At 35.8% G+C, this 26656-nt stretch overlaps 2 protein-coding genes across 2 annotated transcripts in view; one reads left to right on the top strand and one right to left on the bottom strand.

The window, feature by feature from the left end:
• LOC145627206 (uncharacterized) overlaps nucleotides 1–20948 on the bottom strand; it is a 25169-nt gene extending 4221 nt beyond the window's left edge. The window contains exons 1-2 of the mRNA XM_081679605.1: nucleotides 20868–20948; nucleotides 18039–18166 (exon numbers count right to left, since the gene is read on the bottom strand). Coding sequence (XP_081535731.1) covers nucleotides 18039–18166; nucleotides 20868–20948 — 209 coding nt within the window. The remainder of the gene's footprint in view (nucleotides 1–18038; nucleotides 18167–20867) is intronic.
• Nucleotides 20860–26656, top strand: LOC145640963 (rust resistance kinase Lr10-like). Its single transcript, XM_081692186.1, has 3 exons — nucleotides 20860–21070; nucleotides 23554–23828; nucleotides 24720–26656. The coding sequence occupies exons 1-3, from the start codon at nucleotides 21013–21015 to the stop codon at nucleotides 25698–25700; spliced, it is 1314 nt and encodes a 437-aa protein (XP_081548312.1). The 5' UTR covers nucleotides 20860–21012; the 3' UTR covers nucleotides 25701–26656.

Here is a 26656-nt window from a genome sequence, read left to right as displayed (position 1 = left end):
CACTCATGCATTTTCAAAAACAGTAGACAAAATGGCTCCATACCCCACTTTTGTCCTACTTGGAATACAATGAGCTAGATGCTGATACATCAAAGAAGGAAAGTTCACCTTAATCTTCTTTGAAATGCAGAAGATTACAGCCATATCCATTAAGCATGCCTCCCCCTTCTTGGCAGTCCTAGGCAGAATAGTCTTTTTCACCAAATTAAACAGCAGCTTATTTAGAGGGCTTAGATCATTATGACTCATGACCTTTTTACCCCTCAGACCCCCTAATTCCTCAACTATATCCCCAGCCATGAAATTTCCTACATTGATACTACCCTTTCCCTTCAAGTAAGTATCATAACCTTCAGTAGGAGCTTTTAGAATTTTACCTAGGGTTTCTAGGTCCAATTCAATCTTTACATCATTCACAATGCTCGTTATTATACCCAATTTTGCCTGAAAGTTCTGGCAAAATTCATTCATAGCAGCAGGATACAAGTAATTTGATGAAACCCTAGTCAATAGAAATTCCCAACCTTGAAATTTAATTAAATCAAGAAACTCTAAAAATCTTGCTTTCCAACACCACACAGCGTCAAGACGATGACCTACTACATACCTGCCTGCCATTTATTCAAGTTCCTCTTGATCAGTTACCTCCTCTTCTTCATCTTCCTTTTCCGATTCTTCCTTTTCTGAGTTGTTCTCCTCTTCTTTTTCTTCCTCTTCTCCCTCGCTTATTTCTTCTTCTTCTCTGTTCTCCTCTGTTGTCTCTTCTGGGTTCTTCTCCTTCGCAAATTCATCAACTTCCTCAATTTGCTCTTCCAGAGACTTCACACTTTGTTTTCTTTCCTTCCACTCCTTTAATTTTTGAAGAACATTCGAGACAGAGAAATCCCCTTGATCGATTGTACTCTCTACTTCTTTTGGTTTTGGAGGATATTTCTTAGGGTTTTCAGAAGATGTTTGAGAGGTAGAAGATGCTTTGTAGTTTACCATGGCTAACGGAGATGATTCTTCCGGAATTGAGTTTTCTGGGCTTTGGGATTCTTCTGAGGAAACAATCTCGGCAATGATCACCATTGAAGCTTAAGGAAGGGTTTTAAAGGGGTTTTCAGAGTTTTACTGAGAGGGAGTAAATTCGATGTGACAGTGAGGTGAAAGAAGTGGGTGAAAATTTGCTTTTATAATAAATGAAGCGGTGTGAGGGAATTTAGGAAGTTTTCACTGTTTAGTTATTAATTGAACAAATTCAATTAATTTTTCAAAATTTAAACACTGGATGAATCTTTCAAAAATTTTAAATTTCCAAATTCAGTTAATCTTGAATAAAGTTTCTATAAAACACAATTGGAACACGCTTTCAACATGTATGCAATGTACAAATTTAATAACTTAAGCCGTTGAGCAATTTAATGAACTTACCTTTGGTAGTTAACAACGGTGACACTTTAGCTATGTTTATCACACCAAATTTGTGGTAGAAGTTCCTTTTAGCTCTATATACAATATTTTTGATTTTGCCATATCTTGGAACTTCAGAGGCTAGTACTTTAGCTTGATCATCCCAAGTTCCAGTCTCAATTTCTCAAATCTTTCTCTGTTCAAGGGCTTGGTTAGAATATCTGCAATTTGATTTTCAGTTTGACAAAATTCTAACTTAATATTCCCTTGCTCCACATTATCTTTAAGAAAGTGATGCCTAATGTGGATATGTTTTACCTTTGAGTGTTGAACTGGATCTTTAGAGATACAAATATCACTTGTATTATCACAAAAAATAGGCACACATTCAAAAATAATACCAAAATCTCTGACCTGTTGTTTTATCCACAAGACTTGTGAGCAACATGTTGCTGCTGCTACATACTCAGCTTCTGCTGTAGATAAGGCAACTGTGTTTTGCTTCTTGGAACCCCAAGAAACTAAACAAGGTCCTAAAAATTGTACCATACCTGAAGTGCTTTTCCTGTTTACCAAGTCACCTGCATAGTCAACATCTGTAAAACTATTCAACTCAAAAGAATCACTTCTAGGATAGAAGAGACTCAAATCATCAGTTCCTTTCAGATATCTAAGGATTCTTTTTACTGCTGTCAAGTGAGACTCCTTTGGATTTGCTTGGAACCTGGCACACAAGCCTACACTAAAAGATATGTCAGGTCTACTAGCTGTTAGATAAAGTAGTGAGCCTATCATACCTCGATACATAGATTGATCAATGCAAGTTCCAGATGGATCTTCATCCAATCTAGTAGCAATTCCCATAGGAGTATTGTTGGTTTTGGCATTTTCCATCTTGTATTTCTTGATCAGTTCCTTAATATATTTTTGTTGATGAATCATAATTCCCTCTTCAGTTTGCTTAATTTGCAAACCAAGAAAGAAGTTTAATTCTCCAGTCATGCTCATTTCAAATTCTCCACTCATAAGGTTAACAAAATACTTGCATAGAGATTCGTTAGTTGCACCAAATAAAATATCATCAACATAAATTTGTACAACTAAGATATCAGTTCCATTTGACTTTAAAAACAATGTTTTATCAATTTTACCACGTTTAAAACCATTAGCCAAAAGGAACTTAGATAATCTTTCATACCATGCTCTAGGAGCTTGCTTTAACCCATAAAGAGCCTTGTCAAGCTTATAGACATGGTTTGGGAACTCTGGCTTTTCAAATCCAGGAGGTTGTTCCACATAGACTTCCTCATTTAAGTATCCATTTAAGAATGCACATTTGACATCCATCTGGTACAGCCTAAAACCCATATAAGCAGCAAAAGCAATAAGTAAACGAATAGCTTCTAACCTGGCTACAGGTGCAAATGTTTCTTCATAGTCTATTCCTTCTTGCTGGTTGAAACCTTGTACAGCTAGTCTTGCTTTGTTCCTGACAATAATACCATGTTCATCTAGTTTATTTCTGAATACCCATTTTAGTCCAATGGACTTCTTGTCTTTAGGTCTAGGTTCCAGATGCCAAACTTTGTTTCTTTCAAATTCATTTAGTTCAGCTTGCATAGCATTAATCCAGTCAGCGTCAGTCAAAGCCTCGACATAATTTTTAGGTTCCATAGAAAAAAGAAAAGCATTGAATGCACAGAAGTTCCTAAGCTGAGATCTGGTTTGAGTTCCTTTTGTTATATCACTCATGATTGCATCAACTGGATGAGATTTCTGGTGTTTCCAAGGCCTAGGGGTGAAATCTTTGATTGGATACAATCTCTCTTCATTATTGTTGACTGGTTCTTCAGTAGGAACTTGATTCTGGATCTCAGGTTGAACTTCTTCAGGAGTTTCCACATTTTGGCCTTCATTAAGATTTTCAGTCTGTTCTTGAAGTGGAGTTCCTGGTGCATTCTCCAACTCTGGCTCAGCATTTGTTTCATTATTCGTTACTTCTGCAATTTCACCATGCTGCTTCTGCAGTGATGCTAGCTCCTCATCTGGATTTTGCTTACGCACAAGTCCAATTTCGAAATCATCATCACAATCCTATACATCAACCAAATTTTCAGTCTCATCAAATATAATATGTACAGACTCCTCAACACACATTGTTCTTTTATTATAAACTCTATAAGCTTTACTATTTGAGGCATATCCTAGGAAAACTGCCTCATCACTACGTTCATCAAACTTTCCCAAGTTCCTTTTACCATTATTGTGAACAAAACATTTGCAACCAAAAGATTTAAAGTAAGAAATATTAGGTTTTCTCCCTTTCATAAGTTCATAAGGAGTTTTGTTAGTGATGGCCCTAACAGATACTCTGTTGAGTATATAACATGCTGTGTTCACTGCCTCAGCCCAGAAGTTTCTAGGCAGCCTGCTTGATATCAGCATTGTCCTTGCCATGTCTTCAAGACTCCTATTCTTGCGTTCCACTACTCCATTTTGTTGTGGAGTTATTGGGGCAGAGAAGTTGTGATTCATACCATACTCAGCACAAAATTCATCAAATTTTGAATTCTCAAATTCTGTTCCATGGTCAGATCTAAGATGTATCAACTGATTACCTGTTCTTCTCTGTTCTTTCTTAACAAAAGCAACAAACTCATCAAACGTTTCATCCTTGCTTACAAGAAAGAAAACCCAAGTGAACCTTGAAAAATCATCAACAATAACCATTACATATTTCTTACCACTTCTGCTTTGGATTCTCATTGGACCACAAAGATCCATATGAATGAGTTCCAAAGGTCTTTTGGTACTTACCATCTTTTTGGACTTGAAAGAAATTCGGGTCTGTTTACCTTTAGCACAAGCTTCACACACTTTATCATACAGGAACTTAATGCAAGGAAGTCCTTCCACTAAGTTCTTAGATCTTAGTTTATCAAGTAAAGAAAAGCTTGCATGGCCAAATCTTTTGTGCCACAACAGAGGATCATCCTCAATAACACTAAGACATGTTAAACTGCTGTTAGGAACCTCGTTAAGATCCACAACATATGTGTTCCCTTTACGAGTTCCTTCTAAAATTATGTTCCCAGTGTCATTGTGGATGATTCTACACTTGTTTGAAGTAAAGCTAACAGAGTTACCTTTGTCACAAAACTATGAAATACTTAACAAATTGTGCTTGAGGCCCTCGACCAAAAATACATTATCAATAGCATGGGAACGTGACCTTCCTATCTTGCCAATAGCAATTATATCACCTTTCATATTATCACCAAAGGTCACAGTTCCACCATAGTAGGCATCCAGTGAGAGAAATCTAGTTTTGTCTCTAGTCATGTGCTTAGAACAACCACTGTCGAGGTACCAAGTGTTGTTCCCCCTCACTGGAACCTGCAAGAAGAATTAAGCGTTAGAGTCAGGAACCCAGGTTTCCTTGGGTTCCTGTGTAACATGGGTTGGTTCATTTTTCTTTACCCAGATTTGTTTTACATGTTTGATATTCTTCTGAGTGCTTTGTTCTTTCTTAGGGCACTTAGCTTGCTTATGCCCTGTATTACCACAGAAATAACAAACAATGCTACTGGGCAAGTTGACATACTTCTTTTCTTTCTGGAACTTCTTTTTAAAACCTAAACCTTCAGTATTCTTAGTTTGAGCCTTAGTGATCCAATCAGGAACTCTATACTCTACTGGTTGTTTACCTTTCCTAGCCCTCTCAAGTTCCCCCTCAAGACGTGCCTTATCCATTTTTAACTCTTCCAAATCATGTTTCAATTTTTCAAAATTCGGATAATCAGTCGGTGGAGGAACTTCAGAGTTAGGATTATCAACACTAAGTTTTAACAAAGACAATTCCACATTCAAGAGTATGTTATCTTGTTTTAAGTTCTCAATGGTCTCTTTTAAAATTTTATTATCATCAAACAGACTAAAGAACCTGTATTGAATATCAAACTTCATGTTATCAACCCATTCACTGTTCTCTTTGAAATCACTTTGCTGTTTGGATCTATGCATTTCCTTTAAATCTTCTTGAATTTCCAAAACAGTATTTATTAGATTCTCTTTAGACAGATGTTTTAATTGATTGTAAGAGAACCATACCTCAGACTCAAGTTCCTTCAGTTTGGCAGCCTCATCAGTTTTTGTCATTAGACTTAAATGAGCGGTTTCTTCTGAAGGTTGATCCTTCTCTTCTTCTTCTGAATTTGTATCTCCCCAAGCAGCCAGCATGACTTTCTTAACATTGTCCTTGGTGAAGTAAGGCTTATAGACTCTTGACTCTTTGGATTGCTCCTTGCCTTTAGTCTTTCCTTTTTATCCATCCTGAACAGGACAATCTTTGATAAAGTGATCCTTTGATCCGCACTTGAAACACGTTGTGTTTCTGGAACTTGTATACTTCTTGTTCCTGTCAAACTTCCTATTGTTCATCATTTTCTTAAATTTTCTCACTAGCATAGCCATCTCTTCCTCATCAACTTCTGATCCTTCTGAGTCTTCAGCCTTGAGTGCCAAACCTTTATTTCTGGAACTTTCAGTGTTGGAACTCAGATGAAGTTCATGAGTCATCAATGATCCATCTAGTTGTTCCATATTGAACTTAGTAAAGTCCTTAGCTTCCTGCATGGCAGTAACCTTGGATCTCCCACGTTCATCTATTGGTAGGCTTCTTAGGATCTTCCTTGCCTGTTCATCAATAGGAATTTGCCTGCCAAGGGAGTTCAGTTCATTAATGATATCATTGAATCTAGTAAACATCTCTTCAGTAGTTTCTTTAGACTACATTTCAAACCTTTCATATCTAGACATCAATAAATCTATTTTAGAACGTTTTACCTCGTTTGTACCTTCATGAGTTACCTGTAGTAAATCCCAAATCTGTTTGGCAGACTTACATCCCATGATACGATTATGTTCATGGGGTCCAAGTCCACAGTGTAGATACTTTATAGCTAAGGCATTCATTTCAAGTTTCTGATAATCTTCTTTATCATAATCAGAAATAGATTTAGGAACTACCTCATGCTTGTCATTGGTTTGAGTTATTTCAAAATCACCAGTTTCAATTACACGCCAAACCTGGTAATTTTCGGCCTTAATGAATATCTCCATCCTGTTCTTCCAGTAGGCATAAAACTTACCGTTGAACATAGGTGGATGTTGGGTAGAGTACCCTTCTTCAAGTTTCTCCTTGTAATTCATCTCTCCAGGAACTTTCTCAGCAAAATTATCTGCTTGCACGTGAGAACCGTGCTCTGATACCAATTGTTAATTGAGATGAACACTACAAGAGGGGGGGGTGAATTGTAGTTAAGTTCCTAATTACTAATTTTGCAAATATAAAACATAACAGAATAGGAACTTGAAAAGCACACAGAATTTTACGAGGAAACCTTCTAGTGCCCAACTAGAAGTAAAACCTCGACCCTACCTTAGGGATTTCAAACACAAATATCTCCACTATAATAGGGCAAACACCAAGTTACAACCTATTATAATTAAGCTTCTACTCACAAGTTCCAGAATGAACTTGCTACAGAACAACACCTTGTTCTACCTAGTTTGAGTTCCACACTCAAACTCACTCGTACTCCCAAAGTACAAATCTTCCCCCTTATCACTAGAAGCTCTCTCACTGTATGCAATAATAAAAATACTCACTCACCCAAATAACCCCAACCAAGTACAAATACAAACACCTAGTATATGATAGGCAAGCTATGCATGAAACCCGAAACTAATATGACAATGTGAAAAGCTTGGCAAACTTACACTATTGTAGCTCTGTAAATTCTTCACGCATAAAACTCACAAAAACCTAAACTCCTATTAATCTCTACTATTTATACAAGTACTGCTTGTATAGAAAGTAGGTTTTCATAAAGATAAATAAGTAAAACTTAACTTATCTTAAAACACGGTTTTTAAATAAATCTTTTTGAAGAAAATCTTTTCAGAAAATAAGATAGAAATATTTAGTTAAAAAGTATAATATCTTTTTAACAAACTGTTTTGAAAAGATAAATATTTAAAGAAAATCTTTTTCTATTTCTATCTTTTATCTTTTCCGATTTTAATTTATTTGCCAAGCTAATTGTCACGCTTCTAATAGATTTCATGCATATCCTACTTAAAATATTTAACAATGAATCTAGAAGATAAAATCTTAACTAAAACATTGCTGCGCTGCACTCTTGTTCTGGTAGGATTACTTGGGCTCCACGTTTACTAAGTTCCTCCAAAGACCTTAGCCAACAATCTCCAAGTTCCTGTAAAGGAACGCTCCTGTGAGGGAACTCAGTTCCTGTTAGGGAACTCTTCTTTTATATTGAATAACTTTCTTGATAAAGAACTTCCTTCAAGTATTCTTAGCTTTAGTTACTTCTTCCATCTCCAAGATCAATTTCACTTAGGCTGCACAAACACTTGAAAGATCTTTATGAGACGAGTTTGCTTTAACTCAAGTTCCTCATCATCAAAACCTTTAACTATCAACAATTTCCCCCTTTTTGATGATGACAAACTTAAGCAAACTCTTGAGAAAGTTAAAACAAAATAAAAGGTCGTATTTTTGTATTTTTTATTTATTGACAGAAAATAAACACACAACATAAATAAAACAAAAACGAAAAGTGAGCTAAGTAAACTAAACTGAGAAAGTTATGATACTTTCTCAACTGGAACCCAGAACAACTTCAGCCTCCATGTTTGCTTCTTCTTTTCCCCCTTTTTGGCATTATCAAAAAGTCCTGTATTTTCAAGTTTATTAAACATCCACCAACAGCCCCACAAGCAATTCATCGAGTGTGGGAAACTAAAGGCAGCGCTGCTAAACAACCTTAAGTAAGTTCTACTCTACAGCATAAGCGTTCAAAATATACAAAACACACAAGTATAAGCCAAAGTTCCAACTTTTCATTAAAACCCAAAAGATTTAGCATCCAGATGAACAATTCAAAAATTTACAAACAAAATCAATTGTTCAAATACTTAAAAACGAGAATTAACTTTGTTCATAACTAAGACAGCGAAAGAAAAAGCTAGGCTGATTTTGAGATGGGGTAGGCTAGGTTTCAAGGAACTCCAGAATCTTGTTGAAGTCCTCCTTTGTTTGCTTTGCAGAGGCCTCCAACTTTTCTTCAACCCCCTTGAGCTGTACCAGGAACTCCTCCTTCTGCTCCTGTAGAGCCTTGTGAAGTTCTTTCTCCTGGAACTCCTTCTGTTCTTGAAGGTCCTTGGTCTGTTTGAGCATCATTCTCTTGAGTTCCTTCAACTCCTTCCCCTGCTCCTGGACCAATTTTTCAAGTGTCAGCACCTGAAGTTTTCCAGCAGAGTCCTTCATTTGACTCTCTACCCTCTCCATTCTGTCAGCCAACTCAGCAACTTGCCCTTCAAGGATATTCTCCTCGACATCCAATTCCAATGGTTGTTCCATGCTAGTTTGAGGAACACCACTGGCAGAAATCCTCCTACTCTTCCTCACAGGCTGCTCTGACATAGCCTTTTCCTTCCTCTTCCCTGTCACTTTTTCTTTCTTTTTCTCTCCTTTCTCTAACTTCTGAATTTTTCCTTGTACAACTTCCAAACTTAACCCAGCAAGGGTTTCCTCATTTATCACATTTTCAGGCTTCTCATTCAAAGCCCCATATTTTCCTTTTAAAACCACTCATGCATTTTCAAAAACAGTAGACAAAATGGCTCCATACCCCACTTTTGTCCTACTTGGAATACAATGAGCTAGATGCTGATACATCAAAGAAGGAAAGTTCACCTTAATCTTCTTTGAAATGCAGAAGATTACAGCCATATCCATTAAGCATGCCTCCCCCTTCTTGGCAGTCCTAGGCAGAATAGTCTTTTTCACCAAATTAAACAGCAGCTTATTTAGAGGGCTTAGATCATTATGACTCATGACCTTTTTACCCCTCAGACCCCCTAATTCCTCAACTATATCCCCAGCCATGAAATTTCCTACATTGATACTACCCTTTCCCTTCAAGTAAGTATCATAACCTTCAGTAGGAGCTTTTAGAATTTTACCTAGGGTTTCTAGGTCCAATTCAATCTTTACATCATTCACAATGCTCGTTATTATACCCAATTTTGCCTGAAAGTTCTGGCAAAATTCATTCATAGCAGCAGGATACAAGTAATTTGATGAAACCCTAGTCAATAGAAATTCCCAACCTTGAAATTTAATTAAATCAAGAAACTCTAAAAATCTTGCTTTCCAACACCACACAGCGTCAAGACGATGACCTACTACATACCTGCCTGCCATTTATTCAAGTTCCTCTTGATCAGTTACCTCCTCTTCTTCATCTTCCTTTTCCGATTCTTCCTTTTCTGAGTTGTTCTCCTCTTCTTTTTCTTCCTCTTCTCCCTCGCTTATTTCTTCTTCTTCTCTGTTCTCCTCTGTTGTCTCTTCTGGGTTCTTCTCCTTCGCAAATTCATCAACTTCCTCAATTTGCTCTTCCAGAGACTTCACACTTTGTTTTCTTTCCTTCCACTCCTTTAATTTTTGAAGAACATTCGAGACAGAGAAATCCCCTTGATCGATTGTACTCTCTACTTCTTTTGGTTTTGGAGGATATTTCTTAGGGTTTTCAGAAGATGTTTGAGAGGTAGAAGATGCTTTGTAGTTTACCATGGCTAACGGAGATGATTCTTCCGGAATTGAGTTTTCTGGGCTTTGGGATTCTTCTGAGGAAACAATCTCGGCAATGATCACCATTGAAGCTTAAGGAAGGGTTTTAAAGGGGTTTTCAGAGTTTTACTGAGAGGGAGTAAATTCGATGTGACAGTGAGGTGAAAGAAGTGGGTGAAAATTTGCTTTTATAATAAATGAAGCGGTGTGAGGGAATTTAGGAAGTTTTCACTGTTTAGTTATTAATTGAACAAATTCAATTAATTTTTCAAAATTTAAACACTGGATGAATCTTTCAAAAATTTTAAATTTCCAAATTCAGTTAATCTTGAATAAAGTTTCTATAAAACACAATTGGAACACGCTTTCAACATGTATGCAATGTACAAATTTAATAACTTAAGCCGTTGAGCAATTTAATGAACTTACCTTTGGTAGTTAATAACGGTGACACTTTAGCTATGTTTATCACACCAAATTTGTGGTAGAAGTTCCTTTTAGCTCTATATACAATATTTTTGATTTTGCCATATCTTGGAACTTCAGAGGCTAGTACTTCAGCTTGATCATCCCAAGTTCCAGTCTTAATTTCTCAAATCTTTCTCTGTTCAAGGGCTTGGTTAGAATATCTGCAATTTGATTTTCAGTTTGACAAAATTCTAACTTAATATTCCCTTGCTCCACATTATCTTTAAGAAAGTGATGCCTAATGTGGATATGTTTTACCTTTGAGTGTTGAACTGGATCTTTAGAGATACAAATATCACTTGTATTATCACAAAAAATAGGCACACATTCAAAAATAATACCAAAATCTATGACCTGTTGTTTTATCCACAAGACTTGTGAGCAACATGCTGCTGCTGCTACATACTCAGCTTCTGCTGTAGATAAGGCAACTGTGTTTTGCTTCTTGGAACCCCAAGAAACTAAACAAGGTCCTAAAAATTGTACCATACCTGAAGTGCTTTTCCTGTTTACCAAGTCACCTGCATAGTCAGCATCTGTAAAACTATTCAACTCAAAAGAATCACTTCTAGGATAGAAGAGACTCAAATCATCAGTTCCTTTCAGATATCTAAGGATTCTTTTTACTGCTGTCAAGTGAGACTCCTTTGGATTTGCTTGGAACCTGGCACACAAGCCTACACTAAAAGATATGTCAGGTCTACTAGCTGTTAGATAAAGTAGTGAGCCTATCATACCTCGATACATAGATTGATCAATGCAAGTTCCAGATGGATCTTCATCCAATCTAGTAGCAATTCCCATAGGAGTATTGTTGGTTTTGGCATTTTCCATCTTGTATTTCTTGATCAGTTCCTTAATATATTTTTGTTGATGAATCATAATTCCCTCTTCAGTTTGCTTAATTTGCAAACCAAGAAAGAAGTTTAATTCTCCAGTCATGCTCATTTCAAATTCTCCACTCATAAGGTTAACAAAATACTTGCATAGAGATTCGTTAGTTGCACCAAATAAAATATCATCAACATAAATTTGTACAACTAAGATATCAGTTCCATTTGACTTTAAAAACAATGTTTTATCAATTTTACCACGTTTAAAACCATTAGCCAAAAGGAACTTAGATAATCTTTCATACCATGCTCTAGGAGCTTGCTTTAACCCATAAAGAGCCTTGTCAAGCTTATAGACATGGTTTGGGAACTCTGGCTTTTCAAATCCAGGAGGCTGTTCCACATAGACTTCCTCATTTAAGTATCCATTTAAGAATGCACATTTGACATCCATCTGGTACAGCCTAAAACCCATATAAGCAGCAAAAGCAATAAGTAAACGAATAGCTTCTAACCTGGCTACAGGTGCAAATGTTTCTTCATAGTCTATTCCTTCTTGCTGGTTGAAACCTTGTACAGCTAGTCTTGCTTTGTTCCTGACAATAATACCATGTTCATCTAGTTTATTTCTGAATACCCATTTTAGTCCAATGGACTTCTTGTCTTTAGGTCTAGGTTCCAGATGCCAAACTTTGTTTCTTTCAAATTCATTTAGTTCAGCTTGCATAGCATTAATCCAGTCAGCGTCAGTCAAAGCCTCGACATAATTTTTAGGTTCCATTGAAAAAAGAAAAGCATTGAATGCACAGAAGTTCCTAAGCTGAGATCTGGTTTGAGTTCCTTTTGTTATATCACTCATGATTGCATCAACTGGATGAGATTTCTGGTGTTTCCAAGGCCTAGGGGTGAAATCTTTGATTGGATACAATCTCTCTTCATTATTGTTGACTGGTTCTTCAGTAGGAACTTGATTCTGGATCTCAGGTTGAACTTCTTCAGGAGTTTCCACATTTTGGCCTTCATTAAGATTTTCAGTCTGTTCTTGAAGTGGAGTTCCTGGTGCATTCTCCAACTCTGGCTCAGCATTTGTTTCATTATTCGTTACTTCTGCAATTTCACCATGCTGCTTCTGCAGTGATGCTAGTTCCTCATCTGGATTTTGCTTACGCACAAGTCCAATTTCGAAATCATCATCACAATCCTATACATCAACCAAATTTTCAGTGTCATCAAATATAATATGTACAGACTCCTCAACACACATTGTTCTTTTATTATAAACTCTATAAGCTTTACTATTTGAGGCATATCCTAGGAAAACTGCCTCATCACTACGTTCATCAAACTTTCCCAAGTTCCTTTTACCATTATTGTGAACAAAACATTTGCAACCAAAAGATCTAAAGTAAGAAATATTAGGTTTTCTCCCTTTCATAAGTTCATAAGGAGTTTTGTTAGTGATGGCCCTAACAGATACTCTGTTGAGTATATAACATGCTGTGTTCACTGCCTCAGCCCAGAAGTTTCTAGGCAGCCTGCTTGATATCAGCATTGTCCTTGCCATGTCTTCAAGACTCCTATTCTTGCGTTCCACTACTCCATTTTGTTGTGGAGTTCTTGGGGCAGAGAAGTTGTGATTCATACCATACTCAGCACAAAATTCATCAAATTTTGAATTCTCAAATTCTGTTCCATGGTCAGATCTAAGATGTATCAACTGATTACCTGTTCTTCTCTGTTCTTTCTTAACAAAAGCAACAAACTCATCAAACGTTTCATCCTTGCTTACAAGAAAGAAAACCCAAGTGAACCTTGAAAAATCATCAACAATAACCATTACATATTTCTTACCACTTCTGCTTTGGATTCTCATTGGACCACAAAGATCCATATGAATGAGTTCCAAAGGTCTTTTGGTACTTACCATCTTTTTGGACTTGAAAGAAATTCGGGTCTGTTTACCTTTAGCACAAGCTTCACACACTTTATCATACAGGAACTTAATGCAAGGAAGTCCTTCCACTAAGTTCTTAGATCTTAGTTTATCAAGTAAAGAAAAGCTTGCATGGCCAAATCTTTTGTGCCACAACAGAGGATCATCCTCAATAACACTAAGACATGTTAAACTGCTGTTAGGAACCTCGTTAAGATCCACAACATATGTGTTCCCTTTACGAGTTCCTTCTAAAATTATGTTCCCAGTGTCATTGTGGATGATTCTACACTTGTTTGAAGTAAAGCTAACAGAGTTACCTTTGTCACAAAACTGTGAAATACTTAACAAATTGTGCTTGAGGCCCTCGACCAAAAATACATTATCAATAGCATGGGAACGTGACCTTCCTATCTTGCCAATAGCAATTATATCACCTTTCATATTATCACCAAAGGTCACAGTTCCACCATAGTAGGCATCCAGTGAGAGAAATCTAGTTTTGTCTCTAGTCATGTGCTTAGAACAACCACTGTCGAGGTACCAAGTGTTGTTCCCCCTCACTGGAACCTGCAAGAAGAATTAAGCGTTAGAGTCAGGAACCCAGGTTTCCTTGGGTTCCTGTGTAACATGGGTTGATTCATTTTTCTTTACCCAGATTTGTTTTACATGTTTGATATTCTTCTGAGTGCTTTGTTCTTTCTTAGGGCACTTAGCTTGCTTATGCCCTGTATTACCACAAAAATAACAAACAATGCTACTGGGCAAGTTGACATACTTCTTTTCTTTCTGGAACTTCTTTTTAAAACCTAAACCTTCAGTATTCTTAGTTTGAGCCTTAGTGATCCAATCAGGAACTCTATACTCTACTGGTTGTTTACCTTTCCTAGCCCTCTCAAGTTCCCCCTCAAGACGTGCCTTATCCATTTTTAACTCTTCCAAATCATGTTTCAATTTTTCAAAATTCGGATAATCAGTCGGTGGAGGAACTTCAGAGTTAGGATTATCAACACTAAGTTTTAACAAAGACAATTCCACATTCAAGAGTATGTTATCTTGTTTTAAGTTCTCAATGGTCTCTTTTAAAATTTTATTATCATCAAACAGACTAAAGAACCTGTATTGAATATCAAACTTCATGTTATCAACCCATTCACTGTTCTCTTTGAAAGTTACTAAAGCTTTATCACTTTGCTGTTTGGATCTATGCAATTCCTTTAAATCTTCTTGAATTTCCAAAACAGTATTTATTAGATTCTCTTTAGACAGATGTTTTAATTGATTGTAAGAGAACCATACCTCAGACTCAAGTTCCTTCAGTTTGGCAGCCTCATCAGTTTTTGTCATTAGACATAAATGAGCGGTTTCTTCTGAAGGTTGATCCTTCTCTTCTTCTTCTTCTGAATTTGTATCTCCCCAAGCAGCCAGCATGACTTTCTTAACATTGTCCTTGGTGAAGTAAGGCTTATAGACTCTTGACTCTTTGGATTGCTCCTTGCCTTTAGTCTTTCCTTTTTCTCCATCCTGAACAGGACAATCTTTGATAAAGTGATCCTTTGATCCGCACTTGAAACACGTTGTGTTTCTGGAACTTGTATACTTCTTGTTCCTGTCAAACTTCCTATTGTTCATCATTTTCTTAAATTTTCTCACTAGCATAGCCATCTCTTCCTCATCAACTTCTGATCCTTCTGAGTCTTCAGCCTTGAGTGCCAAACCTTTATTTCTGGAACTTTCAGTGTTGGAACTCAGATGAAGTTCATGAGTCATCAATGATCCAGCTAGTTGTTCCATATTGAACTTAGTAAAGTCCTTAGCTTCCTGCATGGCAGTAACCTTGGATCTCCCGCGTTCATCTATTGGTAGGCTTCTTAGGATCTTCCTTGCCTGTTCATCAATAGGAATTTTCCTGCCAAGGGAGTTCAGTTCATTAATGATATCATTGAATCTAGTAAACATCTCTTCAGTAGTTTCTTTAGACTACATTTCAAACCTTTCATATCTAGACATCAATAAATCTATTTTAGAACATTTTACCTCGTTTGTACCTTCATGAGTTACCTGTAGTAAATCCCAAATCTGTTTGGCAGACTTACATCCCATGATACGATTATGTTCATGGGGTCCAAGTCCACAGTGTAGATACTTTATAGCTAAAGCATTCATTTCAAGTTTCTGATAATCTTCTTTATCATAATCAGAAATAGATTTAGGAACTACCTCATGCTTGTCATTGGTTTGAGTTATTTCAAAATCACCAGTTTCAATTACACGCCAAACCTGGTAATTTTCGGCCTTAATGAATATCTCCATCCTGTTCTTCCAGTAGGCATAAAACTTACCGTTGAACATAGGTGGACGTTGGGTAGAGTACCCTTCTTCAAGTTTCTCCTTGTAATTCATCTCTCCAGGAACTTTCTCAGCAAAATTATCTGCTTGCACGTGAGAACCGTGCTCTGATACCAATTGTTAATTGAGATGAACACTACAAGAGGGGGGGTGAATTGTAGTTAAGTTCCTAATTACTAATTTTGCAAATATAAAACATAACAGAATAGGAACTTGAAAAGCACACAGAATTTTACGAGGAAACCTTCTAGTGCCCAACTAGAAGTAAAACCTCGACCCTACCTTTGGGATTTCAAACACAAATATCTCCACTATAATAGGGCAAACACCAAGTTACAACCTATTATAATTAAGCTTCTACTCACAAGTTCCAGAATGAACTTGCTACAGAACAACACCTTGTTCTACCCAGTTTGAGTTCCACACTCAAACTCACTCGTACTCCCAAAGTACAAATCTTCCCCCTTATCACTAGAAGCTCTCTCACTGTATGCAATAATAAAAATACTCACTCACCCAAATAACCCCAACCAAGTACAAATACAAACACCTAGTATATGATAGGCAAGCTATGCATGAAACCCGAAACTAATATGACAATGTGAAAAGCTTGGCAAACTTACACTATTGTAGCTCTGTAAATTCTTCACGCATAAAACTCACAAAAACCTAAACTCCTATTAATCTCTACTATTTATACAAGTACTGCTTGTATAGAAAGTAGGTTTTCATAAAGATAAATAAGTAAAACTTAACTTATCTTAAAACACGGTTTTTAAATAAATCTTTTTGAAGAAAATCTTTTCAGAAAATAAGATAGAAATATTTAGTTAAAAAGTATAATATCTTTTTAACGAACTGTTTTGAAAAGATAAATATTTAAAGAAAATCTTTTTCTATTTCTATCTTTTATCTTTTCCGATTTTAATTTATTTGCCAAGCTAATTGTCACGCTTCTAATAGATTTCATGCATATCCTACTTAAAATATTTAACAATGAATCTAGAAGATAAAATCTTAACTAAAACATTGCTGCGCTGCACTCTTGTTCTGGTAGGATTACTTGGGCTCCACGTTTACTAAGTTCCTCCAAAGACCTTAGCCAACAATCTCCAAGTTCCTGTAAAGGAACGCTCCTGTGAGGGAACTCAATTCCTGTTAGGGAACTCTTCTTTTATATTGAATAACTTTCTTGATAAAGAACTTCCTTCAAGTATTCTTAGCTTTAGTTACTTCTTCCATCTCCAAGATCAATTTCACTTAGGCTGCACAAACACTTGAAAGATCTTTATGAGACGAGTTTGCTTTAACTCAAGTTCCTCATCATCAAAACCTTTAACTATCAACAATTTCCCCCTTTTTGATGATGACAAACTTAAGCAAACTCTTGAGAAAGTTAAAACAAAATAAAAGGTCGTATTTTTGTATTTTTTATTTATTGACAGAAAATAAACACACAACATAAATAAAACAAAAACGAAAAGTGAGCTAAGTAAACTAAACTGAGAAAGTTATGATACTTTCTCAACTGGAACCCAGAACAACTTCAGCCTCCATGTTTGCTTCTTCTTTTCCCCCTTTTTGGCATTATCAAAAAGTCCTGTATTTTCAAGTTTATTAAACATCCACCAACAGCCCCACAAGCAATTCATCGAGTGTGGGAAACTAAAGGCAGCGCTGCTAAACAACCTTAAGTAAGTTCTACTCTACAGCATAAGCGTTCAAAATATACAAAACACACAAGTATAAGCCAAAGTTCCAACTTTTCATTAAAACCCAAAAGATTTAGCATCCAGATGAACAATTCAAAAATTTACAAACAAAATCAATTGTTCAAATACTTAAAAACGAGAATTAACTTTGTTCATAACTAAGACAGCGAAAGAAAAAGCTAGGCTGATTTTGAGATGGGGTAGGCTAGGTTTCAAGGAACTCCAGAATCTTGTTGAAGTCCTCCTTTGTTTGCTTTGCAGAGGCCTCCAACTTTTCTTCAACCCCCTTGAGCTGTACCAGGAACTCCTCCTTCTGCTCCTGTAGAGCCTTGTGAAGTTCTTTCTCTTGGAACTCCTTCTGTTCTTGAAGGTCCTTGGTCTGTTTGAGCATCATTCTCTTGAGTTCCTTCAACTCCTTCCCCTGCTCCTGGACCAATTTTTCAAGTGTCAGCACCTGAAGTTTTCCAGCAGAGTCCTTCATTTGACTCTCTACCCTCTCCATTCTGTCAGCCAACTCAGCAACTTGCCCTTCAAGGATATTCTCCTCGACATCCAATTCCAATGGTTGTTCCATGCTAGTTTGAGGAACACCACTGGCAGAAATCCTCCTACTCTTCCTCACAGGCTGCTCTGACATAGCCTTTTAGTATAAAGAAAAATGAAGTGTTCGTGCATTAGACATATATTCAATATACCTCTTTGACTTCTCCCATAACTTTAAATACATGGGATCATCTTTAGCTTGGGATGAGGTGACGTTTGAACTAGAACCATTAATTTCGGTGACCTCATTCTCATTTTCACAAGCTTGCGCCTCAAGTTCCTATCAAATCATATACATACACTTATTAATTTCTGTTTTCTGATACAATCTGAAACTGCTTAATTCTACAACATCAAACTACCTAGATTACCTTTGAAACAAACTACCTAGATTTACTTTGACTATTTTCATAATTTATTTAGGAGTGTCATGCATAAGAGCAACAACACAATGTAATTCATAACCTTGTCAGGTGCTAGGCAGATGGAATATTTTGGTAGAAAAAATAGAGCGAAGAATCATAGATTAGCGATTTGCGATTTGCGATTTAGGGTTCATGCATATTTTGGGGAAAAACCTTTGTTTAAACAAACATTTATATTTGCTTAAACGTTTAATTTCTTATGTCCTTTTGTTTTAATAGAGAAAAACCTTTGTTTTATTTTGTTAAAATGTTTATTGACCAACGAGGGCAAAAAAGGAATTCGCCCTTTTTGCTATTGACCAACGAGGGCGAAAATGGAATTCGCCCTGTTTGTTTGAAATACAAAGACGAAAGTAACATTCGCCCTGTTTGTTTCTTTTTTGTTTTGTAAAATAGCCAAAACGTTTACTTTGTTGATTTATTTTATTGAACAACGAGGGCGAAAATGAAATTCGCCCTCTTTGCTCTATTATAGAGGACGATTTTGTGAATTCGCCCTCTTAGCTCTATTATAGAGGACGAAAAATTAATTCGCCCTGTTTGCTTTGAAGTACAAAGACGAAAGTAACATTCGCCTTCTTTGCTCTGTAATAAAAGGGCAATTATTATTTCGCCCTCCTTGATAGAAACTAACAAGGCAAAATTAAACTCGCCCTCCTTGATCAATGTATATCGCCCTCTTTGATCTTTTTTCTTGTAGTGAACAAGAACAAGAAGCAACCCTTAAGTAGCTACAAGGTGCCAAAGGTGACAAGTACCTCTGAAAATGGAGCTTATACAAAAGCAAATTGTAACGGGGATGTTGATTGTGAGGCCAACGTTTTCATTCAAAACAAGCATAAGAATCAGAGATGGTATAGCCGCCGCCTGATGAAGAAGGAGGGTTCCGGTAAGGATGGTGTGGATAAGAAAGAATGTGCCGGAGATATTGATTGTGAGGCTGAGATTTTCATCCAAGAGAAGCGCAAAAAAATGTTGCTTAGTAAGACTATGTCCTTTTTTACAAGGAAATAAGTTCACTATTATTATAACCTATGTTACGTAACACATATATGTATGTTTTTTTTTTTTTTTTGTCCTTTTAAAATGGATTGTCGAAAGAGGGCTCAAAGTGTATTGTAGATGAATAAGTTGGACCTATCTATCTATATTGTGATGGAATATTGGTAGCAAATGGTATTTGTTGCCATACAATCCGGTTGTTGCGGGTTCGAAACACGTAGTACACTAGTACGTGTATCACCCTGATGAGACAAGGTATTAGTAATGTTCATTGTATTTTCACCAAACAAAAAAAAAAAAATGTTCATTGTACATGCATGAATGTATGTGTAAGAAAATACTAAGTATGAAGTATAATATATTGGTTTATTGGATTCTTTCCAAAAAAAAAAAAAAAATGGTTTATTAGATGTACTTGTTTGCTCACATATTCTACAAGGCCAGTTTTTCTATACAACAGATGTATGGTGTACAATGAAATTTTGTCACCGCGCATGTAGCTTGTAACTTAGTCAAAGTATGAGTATATTATAAACAAGAGGCTCAATGTTGAGGGAATAACCCAAATTTTATATCAATAATTGATTTGATGAAATCCAATTGGGATTACATGTGCTCAAACTATCTTCCCATCTAAGTTTATTTTTAATTTATTTTATAGCCATTTTACAGCTGCTGGAAGCAGCTAAATGTAGCCGTTTTGTACGGGTTGTGCTGGCTGGAGGGCTATGCTGGCGGGTCGTCTTGCAGGCCAAATTATTGTGCCGCCCACCGTGCCCGTACCGTGCTCGTGCCAATTTTTCAAAATTGTGTTCACGGCACGGTCCACGACCTACTCCTCGATCTCCGTGTTGTGATGTGCCGTTGGCGGGCTCGTGTTGGGCCGTTCCACCATCGTGACGTACTCGTGTCGCCCACGGACCAGCACGACCCATGCCCACCTCTAGTCACACCTAACATCATAGTTCGTGGTGTTTTGACTACTACGCATAGTTTAGAATGCTAAGTACACCTAAGCCAAATTTCAGAATGTCGTGGTCAATTTTTTCAAACATAAAATGCAACAAATTATGGACTTTTGAATAGTCATCTTCATGTGGGTTTTGATATCCAAAACTTTATTCAAGAATCAAGACTACTGGTAGTCTTTCCAAACAATATTGTTAGATTATTTTTGCTGAACACTCCTCTCCAGACTCCCTATAAACTCACCCTCACGCGCATAGTCCGTACTACTACAACTTGACAAATACATTGAAAAAAATGCCTGAAAACAACCTGCGTCAAATTTGGCAACTCACAAGTTTACAAGCTAGAAGTTGCCAAATATCTCATTTTACTAGAGTTGATTTGTGTGGTAGCTGATTAATTGAGCAGTGTATGTTGTCTGATCTCTCATTTCCTATTAATTCAAACCAATCAAATTAAAATAAAAAAGACGCGTATGACGTGGCTGTTTGATTCATTCAAACTATGAAGAATATGCATGTAATGATTTTGTCAAGTCAACATAACCGTAGACTCAAACATACTATATATATACTTCAAACATACTAAGACTGATCTGATCTGTTTCATTGTTGAATTACGATCATTTTTCAACTCATCTTGCAAATTATATTGTTGAGCTTCCATTATCAAAACAAAGTTACGTATTATCATCTTGCAAAGCCGAGTTAGAACAAGACTAGGAGAAGCAATGAGCTCTGATGGGAGTCAGAGTGACCCAGCTAGTTCCTTTAGATCCGCAGTTATTGGTAAAACTTTAACTTCAACTTCACTTTGCAATATTTTGTTTAATTTGAAGTCCCATTTCATTATTGTTATAGATCCGAGGAAGTCGAGGTTAATCTTTGTAATAAACAATTATTGATTATCACATGTCATTATGGTAAGTAGGGGTGTTCAAATCCGAGTACCCGTACCCAGATCTTTGGGTAGTTGATAAGTCGGCCCGTGTCCTGTGTAAGATGGAGACCTAGGGGTGCACCGGTACGAAAAGTGGAAGAGTGGGACTATGGAGGGATTAAATGAGGGAGAGGGAGATAAAAAAGGTTACTTGGTTGGAAGCAGTGGCGGATCCAGGATTTCAAAGTAGGGGTAGCACTAAACAATAGGGAAAAATAATATACAGCTACTAGCCTACTAACTTGAGACTAAAAAAAGAGAGCTAAATTTAAACTGGTAATAACACGCCAAGTTTTTTGCTTAATGTAATGGGATTTTGTAGAAAAAGTTACCATCAATTTTTCAAATAACTATAGATTTTGCACCAAGTTATTATTACGGATAAATTATGTACAATATATATATCAAAATATTTGGTATTACAATCAAATAAAATTAGTCAAATTAATAAGAAATAACTAATTTTCTTCACGAACAAATTTTATTCCATACTATTAATTGTTCTTAACCAGTTTTTTTATGAGAGTTAATTTTTATCTAAACAAAAATGTCAAAAAAAGTGAAAAGTGATTTGGGGAAGAATCAATTTATGATGGAAGTCATATTTATTTAATCCGATCTATTTGAATATAAATGTCAAGAAATAGGAAAGTAATTTGGAGATAAAAAAAATAATAATAAAGCATTGATGGTTTTCGAAAAAAAGGAAAAAAAAAAAAAAAGACATATAAATGAACTGAAAAGAAAACATTGTGGGTTAGGGGGAGGAGATTCAAACCTAAGACTCCAAGGATACTAGAAAGTTTAAACTTCCTGTATAGCAACCACTGAATCACCTTCAATAATGTTGTCAAGTTAGCATTTTTAATCTTTATAAGCTATTTTACAGAAGGCCTTTTTGTAAACAATTTTTTTTTTCGGGGGTAACATGTGCCCCCCCGGTCACTACGTGGATCCGCCAATAATTAGAAAGAGTTAGGAAGGATATGAGCTACATGGATTTGCATGAGGATAGATGAGGCATTGGAAGGAGGAGGAAGATTTTTGTCGACGGCTACATGGAATAATCAAATTTGGTTCATATAGCCAACCTTACTTATAGGATAGATTAAGGCTTTGATTGGTTGATTTATTGAGGAACATAAAAAGAAAAAAAAGGGAAATTATTCCCTGATTCTCATAGAGGCATTGTTTTCGTGAATAAATTAACAAATTTTTCATTAATGTGGGCTCCGCAATTGAATAAAGTGAAAAAGTACTAATGTAGGTTTGATATGTATTTGTAAATGCATATCAGACCTTAAAATATTGAAAAGTATTGTAAAGCACATGGGGGTGAGAAAAGGAGGAGAGAGATGGGCACGTGGGACCATTTTTAAATATACCACTGAAAGCTTATATAATATCATTGACTATGTAGTGATACTATTTCTACACGTAGCTAATACCACTGAATAAATATACAGTACCATTAAATGAATATACAGTACCACTGAATGTTCAATGATACTATTTGATCATCTAGTGATAGTATAAATCATCCAGTTGTACACTTAAATTCAGCACATAGGGGTGAGAGAAAAAAGGAGAGATATGGGTAAATTTCATGCGAAATGTCTCTTATGCCCCTTGATATGTATGTCAAGGTACCTATCAAACCTCCCTTTGAAAGGCCTCGAATAAAGTTGTTGGTTTATTTACAAAAACTCCAAGTGAGAAACAAATTTTTGTTTCTCACTATGAGAAATCAAGGCATCCCCAAAAAAAGGTATGTAGGATGATATTATATATGCTCGTTTAGTCCCATAATATAATAGTGTGTACTGTTCATTTCACTTTACTTGGTTTTGAAGATGTCTTTTACCATCATGCATTAACAAATAATTATAAAAGTTGATATTTTATAAAATTAAGGGTACATTTGGCATTGATGTGGTTTTTCAGTTTTTCAAAATCATATAATATATGTCTTATAATGAATAAAAAGTTAGTCAAACTTATAAAAATCATGATAATTTTGAAAACTGACAACTGAAAAGTAAAAACACATTTTTCTTCTTTCCTATTTTAGATTTTTTTGTTTTTTAAAAAAATAAAACTAAAAACAAAAAATGATACCAAACAAGCCCTAACTTAAACATTTCTTAATTCTTAAATAAACATATAAATGTCAAAGAGAATTTGTGGTTTAAGTTTTTTAAGTTCGACCTAAGGCACTATATATATATATATATATATATATATATATATATATATATATATATATATATATATTACGTGATTTACAGGGTATTTTGTTAACTAAGATGGTCCATTGCATAAATTATCGCAGCTTCGGTCGTTGTGAGTGCGATTGCTACTATAGCAATAGTGATTGCAATAATCTATTGCTTAAAGAGGACAGGGGATTCACTCCCTAAATATGCACAAGCTCAATTGACCGTTGGACATAACAACTCTAGCAAACAACAACAGAATTACAATTTTAATCATGAAGCAAACATTGCTTACGCAACCATGGAGCGATTCCTTGGTGACATAGCACGAGAGCAGCCTACTCGATTCTCAGCGACCGAGCTTACTCAGTGCACCCAAAACTTTACTAAGGTATGTACTCACTATAGCTCTTAGGCAGCCTTACCTTTGCTTGTGTGAGCTTAATATACAATTTTATTTGGGCTTATAATCGTATACAATTATCAAAAAGTGATCAAAAATCGACTTGGCTCGTATGCAAGTAACAAAGAAAATGAAGTACTTCCTCTATTTCCTTTAATTGCAAAGTAATTTCTTGACACATTTTTTTAGAAATTAATTAAAACACATTGATTAACTTTGAGCACTAAAATTGAAGAAGGTAGGGTTAGAAAATATGTGTATTGATTATTTTTTATTATTTTATCCACTTAAATGGATTAATCTCTTTCTCAAAGAGCATGCAAAGAAGGTGGGTTGCATTTAAAAGAAAACCACAGAAGTATTTGATAAAAGTGTGTGCGAAGAAGGTGGGTTGCAAATGGATTACCTCAATTCGTATATTTTCGGAAATTCATTTTTAAGGAAAATAAATTTTCAATGGAAAATAAAATTGTAAAAACGGTTTCCTTTGTGATAGAGTATAAAACATATTCCTAGACCTCAACCATCGGCTTAAGCTTTTGGTTGAGATGGTTCAATAACATGGTATTGGAGCCAACGTGACATAGAGGTCAGAGGTTCGCGCCAGGTATGGGTGAGTCGAGTATAAAACATATTCCTGAGTCTTAAACATCACCTTAAGCTTAATCCAATGCTTTTTAATTTCTTTGTTTCACTATAAGAAAATATTTTTCCACCAAAATAAACCAAACCTAAAAGTTGAGCATGACCAACTTAACCAAACTAAAATTTTCTTAAAATTGCCTTCAAATTTCGATTAATCAACCATTGCACAACCCATTTGACAAAACATAGAAAAAAAAATTATAAATTATGCAAGTCGATTGATTTTTTGAGCAGGAATTAGGGTCTGGTGGATTTGGTGTGGTGTACAAAGGAGAGTTTCCGAATGGGATTCATGTCGCGGTAAAAGTATTGAAAGAGAATGTAAGTAAGAAGGTTGAAGAACAATTCATGGCAGAAGTAAGCACTATGTGTAGAACATATCACATTAATCTCGTAAGGCTTTATGGTTTTTGTTTCGATCCAACAATGAAAGCCTTAGTTTACGAGTATATGGAACAAGGATCTCTTGATAATCTATTATTTCGTCGAACAAGTAATAACATGACGTATGTAGCATTGGACAAGTTACAAGACATTGCAATTGGTACGGCTAGAGGTATAGCATATTTACATGAAGAATGCCAAAAGAGAATCATTCACTATGACATTAAGCCCGGGAATGTACTATTAGATGCAAGGTTAAATCCGAAGGTGGCGGATTTTGGACTAGCTATGTTATGCAATCGAGATAACACACACGTTGTTATGTCAGGTTGTCGAGGAACACCAGGGTACGCTGCTCCAGAGTTATGGACTCCCTACCCGGTCACTCACAAATGCGATGTTTACAGCTTTGGAATGCTTTTATTTGAGATTGTAGGGAGAAGAAGAAACCATGACACTAATCTTAGTGGGACTAGCCAAGAGTGGCTACCGAGGTGGGCGTATGAGAGGTTCGACAAGGGAGAGTTAGCGGAGATGTTGTCGCTTGTAGGTATCGAAGAGGACGGTAAGGAGAAGGCAGAGAGAATGGTGAAGGTGGCTCTTTGGTGCGTACAATACTTGCCAAATGCAAGACCTATGATGAGTTCTGTTGTAAAGATGTTGGAAGGAGGGGTTTCTATTGATTCACCACCAAATCCATTTGCTTATTTGCAGGATAATTTTGGATTAATTGGTGAAGGTGATAGTAATTCATCATCAACTAAAAGCACTTCTCCATTAATCAAATCTGAGAGCAGCAATTTGGAGATTCAAGTAGCCAATACTTATTGATTGTTATCATTGTTTAAGCATGTCTAATTTTATGTAAGTCTATAGGAATGATTGAGAACATATGCACAATTATAAAAAACAAAAAAAAAAAAAAAAAAAAAAAAAGGTATAGTACCCTACCATATCACCCTATTCTTTTGGTGGTGTTTAAGGGTTTGTTCTGATTTACTGAACTGAACCGAACTTAACTTATTGGAGCTAAATTGAACATTTTATGAGAGAAGAAAATTAAGAACTGAACTTAACTGAACTTATTGGAGCTGAACTGAACGAAAAAGAAGAGAACAGGCCCTAAGTTAGTTATTTAATTAATTTCTCTGTTTATCTTACCTCAGATCAGCTCATCTAATAATTTATTTCCTTTGCAATTTAGATAAGTAAAATTATTTTTGGACTTAAACGTGTGTACAATGTATCTATCGTATCACTCATCACTTTCAACTGGTGATCCGGTTGAGAATGGCCGAACACGCAGTGATCATTCTTACTTCTATTTATAACTTTCTTTAATTAAAGATGCAAAATTGCTATATGTAGTGCTTAACTTTTCTATGAAATAAATAATGGTGAACTGTTAGCGTTATTCCTTTTTGTATGTCCCGATTAATGAGGTGCAGTGGAGGCATAACTAGCATATCAAAGTTTTGAGTAGCTAATTCGATCTCGAAGCTTTTGACTTGTAGGAGTAATGGTATTAAAGTTATTCTAGAATCGATCACCTCCTCATAATATAAAACTAGTATGCAATCCGGGCGTTACATCGAGTTAGCGCTTTAATTAAATTTTTTTCTTTATGAAAATATTTTTATTATCCTAGTTTTTTTTTTTCAAGTAATTTGTATTAGAATTGTGGTATTATTATGAATTGATAAAGTATAGGTTGCTTAAGTATGTTGTGCACAGATATTAAACAAAATGTTATTGATGAACAAAAAGTATAGGAAGCCAATTTTTAA

Source organism: Chenopodium album, chromosome 1 (genome assembly GCF_948465745.1).
Source record: "Chenopodium album chromosome 1, dcCheAlbu1.1, whole genome shotgun sequence".
Classification (NCBI taxonomy): Eukaryota; Viridiplantae; Streptophyta; class Magnoliopsida; order Caryophyllales; family Amaranthaceae; genus Chenopodium; species Chenopodium album.
The sequence above is the reverse complement of the archived record's forward strand: the minus strand, read 5'-3'. Positions and strand labels throughout refer to the sequence as shown.